The sequence below is a fragment of the Ciona robusta genome, chromosome 3, assembly GCF_009617815.1.
Source record: "Ciona robusta chromosome 3, ASM961781v2".
Taxonomy (NCBI): domain Eukaryota; kingdom Metazoa; phylum Chordata; class Ascidiacea; order Phlebobranchia; family Cionidae; genus Ciona; species Ciona robusta.
Genome location: NC_143237.1, coordinates 7,160,075 through 7,168,051, shown reverse-complemented (window position 1 = coordinate 7,168,051; position 7,977 = coordinate 7,160,075). Strand labels below are relative to the sequence as shown.

Below are 7,977 nucleotides of genomic sequence, written 5' to 3'. Positions count from 1 at the left end.
ACTAAATACCCTCAATAATATAACACCTAAAAAACAGAAGAAAAATGTATTTTTTTATGGTGAATATAAATTCATCGAATTACTTCAACGTCGTTTTTTTCATTTAAACTAGAATTTTCGAATTCTCCGAAGTATAATTGGGTCTATATTTAGTACACACAAAAAATCGATCACAGAGAACCCCTAAAATGACTTCGAAGCCCTACAGGGTTCTATTAGGATCTAGGTTTAAAAGCCGTTGCGCTACCAAGGTTGCCGAAAACCAATTTTCGCGTAAAATGGCGGACAAAATATAGCCGGACAGTATACGTCATTCGAGATTTTCCTAAACATAATGCCGCTAATTTTTCTATAATTGACCATAATTCATGAACATTTTTCCCAATGTGTTAAAATAATTAGAACAGTTCCGTTTAAAAAATAATCAGCCGCGAATAGAACAGAAAACATGTGCGTGAGCATAAAACACACTTTATAACCTCAGCAAAATACGAACACGGTACCGGTTTAATACTTTACCTTCAAGTGCAACCAAGACAACACAATTAATAGACTAAATGTCGCGCATACACGATAAACATATATGAGGGTGGGGTAAGATGGTCCGTGCTTTTATTCCTATTTATCGTCCCATTTGGTATAAAAAGAAATTTCATAAAGATTCATATAACTGTATCCTTACGACTCTAAGAGCTTTTTTAATTGTTAAATTGCGAAATATGGGGTATTATGCGCTAACGGTAATCATCTTACCCCACCCTACTATATAACTATATAAAATACTAAAGAATTTAAGAAAAATGAACAAGACGCTAAAAAATATGGCGGACGTTGGTGTTAAAAAGATGACTTAATGTGAATGTATTTGATGTAAAAAAACTCGTACAAATATAATATAACAGTGTACCTATAAATTTAACAGTACGGTTCGGAATACTTAATTATAACTACAAATGAAAATCAACTTTAAAACAGTGGTATTATTTAGTACTGTAGAAATATTGTTTAAGCACAAACGGTGTGTAAAGGCGTAATTGTCAATTTAAAACCGGGTAAAAAATGATATTGCGTAAAAATCAACACAAAAAATCATAAACATTATTATTTAAAAAGGTAATAGGCTTATTCTGGCCTAAATATTAAGTCCGATGGCGTGTCACGCCGCAAGAGCTCATACACGCAGAATAGAATAAAATATTACATGGAATAGTATTATTCGTATGAGGTAAAATCGTGGACGAAGTAAGGTTTGGCGCTGAGTTAGTTCCGTGTAAATTATAGGCCTTGATTTCTTTCTTGCTCGAGAAACACAAGCTGCTCAAGGTCCATGCATTTGCTGGAGTCGGGTACGAGCTCTGCCAGCTTTCTCCTGATACAGTTTTCTCCAGAAACGTTGAAGCGAATTTGCTTTGCGATTTCGTACGCCTTAGCGAAAACGTCCTCGCCTAGTTTCGAGACGCAGCGTTGGCGAAAATTAAAGATTCTCTGATCGGCGACCGAAGTGTTGAACGACGATAAAGGGCCCGTAGATGTATGAGGACGAACTGGTATTTCTTGGTGTACTTGTTTAGGCTTTGCGGTCATGCTACCTGGGAAATACTCCTTGTTATTTAAATGCGATGTGACAGGTTCGTCGTCGTGGTGGAATACGTGTTTTATTTCATCAGTTTTATATTTTTTATCAAAAGATGCTCTTGTTGTCATCCGGGAAGTGGAGTCTTCTAGGAAGAGTGCGTCCTCCATCCACCCTACCATGTCCCTGTACTCTGTATCACTGAGGATGTCCTCTGGGAGCTCTTCGGAGCAGGAAGAGGAGGAAGAAGCTTCCTCAAAGTCGTCATGGGAGGAGTAGAATGTGTCGGCAAGATCCCCATCCTCTGGGATGATTCCATCTCGGAGGAGAGTGGCAACCAACTCATCAGTGGAGGACATGTGAGGATCAGGAAGATTTTTTGATTGGATGGTATTTCCAGAATCAATTGGTGATATAAGATTGTCTGTAAAGAAAGATAGAATTAGGTTGAAGTAAATAATAGTAGGGTGGGAGAAGATAGGCTTTCTTTAGCATATAATATCCAAATATCCTGATCCTGATCCTGATCCTGTTTTAAACAATTAACAACAGTCTATGGTAGTCGTGAGGATACAGTTTTATAATTCTTTGAATTTTTTAAAAATGATTTTAACCTTGCAATGTATTGGAAGATTTTAGGGTTTGAAACACAACTGTCCCGTGAAGTTCATCTTCATGATTTTCACGCAATGTTTCATCATGATCATGAAGAATCATATGAGAAGACGACCTGAGCTCAGATCCGTTTAATTCCTGGAAAAAGTAACGTTACCACGCATCCATTACCACTAAAGCCCTTGTCGCCTACTTTTGGAAAAGCGGCAGTCTACAAAAACTGGTGGTGCCCATGCGGTAGCACCCTGGGTGTTGGGGTAATGGGGTAATCCTGGTTTAAATCATAGGACCCATGATGTGCCACGCCAAAGGACCTCACCCAAATAGAATAAAATGAAAGGATTATGCTGACCAAGTCTTGTTGTATGGCAGATAAAATATTGATATAACAAAGTTAACATTTTTAACACATTTTTTTATAAGAAGCCACCTAATAAAATACAACATGCTGGGTTGAAAGAGAAACAGAATAGTTTAACTTACTCAAACTTTCCAAATATTGAATGTTATTGACAAGTTTAGAAAACTATTGGTTTGACTGCCCAAAAATGACAATTTTTGTGTGATACATGATGTAATCTTCAAAAGTGTAGCAAAATCAAAAAATAAAGGTGAATAAAATAATGTAGAACTAACTGTACCATGCTGTTGTTAAAGAAGGAACGAGAAAAATTTCTTTCTTTTGATTCGCGACGAATTTTCCCTTTTTGTTCAAAATTTTGCCGAGTCATCTCTCTAAATAAAGTCAGGTCGTTGTTATAATTTTTTTTATGTTTTGTATTAAAACATGATTGGTGAGTGTATAGGTATTTAATATTTATAAATGTTCACAATGTCTGGTGTATTACTGTATAATTAAATGAGGTCTGTATTTCTAGTTTTTTTTATAAAAATTCACAATTGTAAAACATTTCCTTAAACTATGTTAGTTTTTTTTTTATAATAAACTAAATTTTGTGTTCGCAATTGGTTCAATGCAACATTATTACTAAATCTACTTATAAAGTAATATATGATATCACATTGGCAAATATGCTGTCTGGTTAGTATATGGCAATAACTCATCCTATTTAATTACTTTTAAACTGTGGGGCAACGAACGACCAAGTTCGTGCCAATTTCAACAGAATGTTGTTCAATACAACAAATACCTTGTGCTACATACACACAACATTAAACCAACACCAAGAACGTACAGAAACTACAAATGATTCTTTAGTCTTAAATATGTATGCATTGGACAATAGGTTTATTTTTGCAAATATTTTATTGTTATATCCAAATGAATGTAAGTGTGAGCTTACTTGAGTTGTTGCATTTTTTTATCAGCTTCTATTTGTTTCTTCAATTTTAATCGTTGTCTGGCTGTCAAGCGTTGCTCCGATCTAGAAAATAGATGAAACACTATTAATAGCAATGATATAAAATTTAGTATTACAGAATTTTATGATTAAATGGCAGCTTTTTATATCTCTTGACATTTTGAAAGTATTCAAGTAACTATTTACTTTAGGATGTATATGAACTTATATTGGTTTAGGTTTATGTATTTTACACCTTACATGCTACCTTTTTTGAGTGGCACAACCAAATTACAGATCTAAAATACTAAACATAAAATAAGATGACATTTTGCATTTATAGAAAACTTGACAGCATGTATTCCTTGTACACTTTGTATTACATACTCTATATTTCAGCATACAATATATGAGGTACAGAAAGCGAAGTCATTACATGGTTGATGTCTTTCTTAAGAAAGTGATGACAAAATAAACGTTACCTTCTTTGTTAGTATGGCCTTTGTTCATTACCATAGTGAAGAATACGCAAAACATTAACTTTATTTATCAACGTTTGTGGGTAAATTAATAAGAACTGCATGTAACATTATACTATTTCTAGCAGCTTACACTAAAAAATAGGCTATGCCGCTATGAACTAATGTTTCAACATGTTTTTCGTGTTATTTTTATATATGAGCGAGCAGAGAAAAAGTATATATAGTGAAATGCCCAGTTGCCCACTTTTATCAATGAGGTTCCCTATGTATTATTACAAGGCACAAATATTATGTCCTATGTCTTCAGGCTTACACCAAAAGCAATATGCAGCAATTAAAACCATAAAAATCCACTTACTTTATGACAGATGTCTTTTGCTTGACAAATAGAGGGTGTTCTAAGATTTCTTTTGCAGTCGGTCGTTTTTGTGGCTCACGATGCAAAAACCTGAAAAAAAACATTTTTGAACATTGTATGTCATAAGAAGGGAGATAAAATAAAAAAATGTATTTTGTAACATATTTACCCATTTTTTACCAATTTTTTTTTAAAAATTTAGCCTTTTTAAAACAGGTTTTAAATTAATAGGCATGTGTCATAAGGCATGAGATATGATAACTATGAACTGTGACTAAAGAGACTCACATGAACAAAAAGAGGGGTGCAGTAATTGAGGGTTTTGTCAAAAGTTGGGAGAATTTAAACAGTTTAAGAGCCCCTATTTTATTTGATTATATCCTACATCAGAGGACCTAAGATTATTGCCAAATCTGGTCCTAAATCCCGTATCACAAGCTTTACAAACTTACCTTTCTAAAATATTATTGAGTGCACGAGAATAGACGTCAGGTAGAGCTGGATTGTATTCGGAAACTATTTTGAACATTACTGCCATGAGTGAGGAACCATCAAACGCATGGTTGAAGCAGCATATCTCGTATAATACACAACCCAAAGACCTGAGTGTATAAATATTACATACAAGTATAGTGAATATAGGTTTAAACTAATACCATTAATTGCCAGCTTTAAAATTAATTACAAGCAAGTTTACCCTGGAATTGTATGTAATGCATTGAACATTAAACAATAAACTACAACCAATAAGTTTGATTGTCGCAAAAAAATAATGTGTGTCTAACTATCTCTACCTTTCCTACAAAATAAAAAACTTGGCGCCTATGCATTGATACAACCTATTGTAATTTCTATTGTGTTATGCTTTTAAGGGGGTAGTGTAGAGATTTTAGGGTTGAACAACTTGAAGCAGACTTTTCATAAGTTGGGAGAATTAACACTGCAAGGTATTACACATTTCAAAAATGATAGTTTTTATAATCTTGATTTTTAGAGATATAGTAGGGTGGGGGGAGATGGGACACCTTTAGCACATATAATCCAAATATCCTGATCGTGTTTTAAACAAATACCAACGGTCTATGGAAGTTGTAAGGATACAGTTTTATAATTCTTTGAATGTTCTTTGTTTACTACCAAATTGGACGAGAAAATAGAATAAAAAGGTGTTCCGTCTTCGCCCACCCTACTATATATATATAGATGTTTTTTAAGGCTAAAAATTATAAAACAAAATTTTTTTTTGAGATTAGAACGTTACTGCATAATTTGTTTATAAATTAATATATATTATATATTATACTTATACATTAGGTTACAAACAGTATAAAAGCCTCACCAAATGTCACATTTCTCATCATACTTCTCATGCTTCAGGACTTCAGGGCTCATATAGTATGGAGTTCCTACAAAGGTACTCGCTTTATCAGACTCCCCCATTAAAATTCGTGAAATCCCAAAATCTCCAATCTTGATCTGATTATTTTTGAGAAAAATGTTTCGACTTTTTAGGTCTCTGTGCAGCACACGACTGGAAAAAAGTTTGAATTTGGATGAATGAATGTAACTTATTTGTCTTTGGTGGAGGGGCAAGGACGGTCTTATAAACGGCTGTTCAAGTTTCAAACACTTCATGCCTGCATAGCCCGCTTAATACGTAGAGAACTTTGTAGTTTGTAGATGATAATTTTTTTATTTTTTTTGTTTTATGTATGGGGTACGATTTAGACAACCCATTAATGACCACTGGGTTAGAGCAATTCTTGTTTAAGTGTCTTGCCCAAGGACACATAAGGCCACAATGGTAGCAGCGACCAGCCTTGAACCTGTAACCCTTAGGTTAAAAGTAGGCGTACAAACAATTGCGTCATGGGGCCAGTTGTTATTGTTGTGTTAGTGATTAGTGTTATTTCCTAATTAACCTTAAGACAACTCACAACCCAGGCAACCTTTAGTTTATAACACAGAAAGCCAGAAAGACACCGATATTTAGAAGTTGGGTCATTGGTGAGGACCAAAACAGCTAGGCCTGTTATGTAAAAAATTAAATGCTTTTATAAAAAAAAAACAGAAATAAAGGATGGCATACAAAGTTATATTTTCAGGCCTAATTTGCATTTTCCAACATGCATAAAGGCTTGTAAATTGTAGCATGCAAAAATTATAACAATTAATTAAACAAAAACAAAGAAAGTAAGAACATAAGAACCTTTCATGCATATGACGAATAGCTTTTAGTATTTGTTTGAGCCATTTTATAACCTGCTGTTCATTTATGTGCTCATTTTTTTCCTTGTACTCCTTGATTTTACCTTCCATGTCCCCACCCTGGAAGTAATACATGGTATTTGCCTTCAGCACAAAAAATGGGCAAATAATCAATAATCATACTAATTAGTTATTTGGTAGAACAGTAGCAAGTTTTGAATTCTTTTCTATATTGGTGAGGTTTTACAGCAAGCCACACCAGGGGCTTTGTGACTAGGGCCAAAGTTAGGATCTGGTGCTACGAAAACGTAACAGACAAAAATGAAGTCCAGCGAATTGTATAATAAAAGATATATATATATACATTTGATATTTCGCCTATATAGCATCGTCAGTCTCTAAATGAGAATTCAACTTTATGAGCACCATATCAGGGTCAAATTTGCAGAATCTACTGCCAAGCCACATGGGCACATTACTTTAAAACCTTGGGATCGCCTACAGTCATGAGTGGTTCTTGACCTTTTTTCTTTGCAAGTACTTAGAAAAGTTTTGTACAAATAAGACCTAGCGTGTGACTGTGTGTATCTTTAAAAAATTAACAGTTTAAAAGCTATACATTAGAAAAATAAGATCAAGTAAAGTCAACCAGTCCTCACCTCACAGTATTCCAACACAATGCAGAAAAACTGTCCATCAAGAAAGCTCTCATGAAACTGAACGATGTTTTTGTGTTTCATACGTGCGAGTAGTCTTGCTTCACGCATTGCATCAACTGTTTCACCAGGATCCACAGGCCCAACACATACCTGCTTCAACACTTTCCTGCAAAACGACAATAATTCTTAAGATTTGAGCAAAAAAATAAAGAGGGGTTTGTTTTAGACTTGGATTTTCCTGTTTTGGTTGCTGAAGAACAAGTCCAAAAAAAGTCTTTTAAAAAAAGCACATCAGATTCAAAATTTAACTTATTGGGACCCAGATACTCTTATAAACCCTAGGTTTGGTAAAAATTGAAAAAACTAAATTAGGATTTTTAGAATAAAAAATGTGCTCCATCGCCTTTATGTCAGTATGTGTTTTTACCCTTTTTTTAAAAAAATAACTTTGATAAGAAGTTGCCAAATAGAAATAACTCCTAAAATAGTGTTTTACATTGACACCTTTATCTATACTCACTTTACTTAAGCATATATTTTTCAGTATTATACTAGTGACTACACTTACTGCTTTTCATCTATATGCCTTGCTTCTTTATCTTCAATTAAGAAAGCATTTCCAAAATTTCCTGAACCAATTTTTTTCAAGATAACATAGCGTTTTGCCCATACTAGGAGTTTAGAAGAAGTTTCAGCTGCAGTTACATTAAAATCGTCAGGCAGCTGGCTTGGCAAGGGCATTTTTTATAAGTGATATTACTTAATTATCTCTCACATTTCT

General features: G+C 34.0%; 1 protein-coding gene across 1 annotated transcript; it reads right to left on the bottom strand.

The window, feature by feature from the left end:
* Positions 1 to 489: 489 nt before the first annotated feature.
* Positions 490 to 7,967, bottom strand: LOC149738718 (serine/threonine-protein kinase Nek11-like). The gene is made up of 10 exons (XM_089874362.1): positions 7,765 to 7,967; positions 7,197 to 7,362; positions 6,539 to 6,657; positions 5,669 to 5,860; positions 4,782 to 4,931; positions 4,330 to 4,419; positions 3,493 to 3,573; positions 2,830 to 2,923; positions 2,188 to 2,326; positions 490 to 1,997 (listed from the first exon to the last, which is right to left on the bottom strand). Exons 1-10 carry the CDS (start codon positions 7,935 to 7,937, stop codon positions 1,276 to 1,278), a joined length of 1,926 nt encoding a protein of 641 aa, XP_089730488.1. The 5' UTR covers positions 7,938 to 7,967; the 3' UTR covers positions 490 to 1,275.
* Between the last annotated feature and the right edge of the window lie 10 nt (positions 7,968 to 7,977).

Coding starts and splice junctions, on each gene's coding strand:
- LOC149738718 (XM_089874362.1), bottom strand. CDS start 7,937: ATGCCCTTGCCAAGCCAGCTGCCTGACGATTTTAATGTAACTGCAGCT. Junction 7,363..7,764: donor AGGCATATAGATGAAAAGCA/GTAAGTGTAGTC, acceptor GTCGTTTTGCAG/GAAAGTGTTGAAGCAGGTAT. Junction 4,420..4,781: donor CTCAATAATATTTTAGAAAG/GTAAGTTTGTAA, acceptor GTTTTTTTTCAG/GTTTTTGCATCGTGAGCCAC.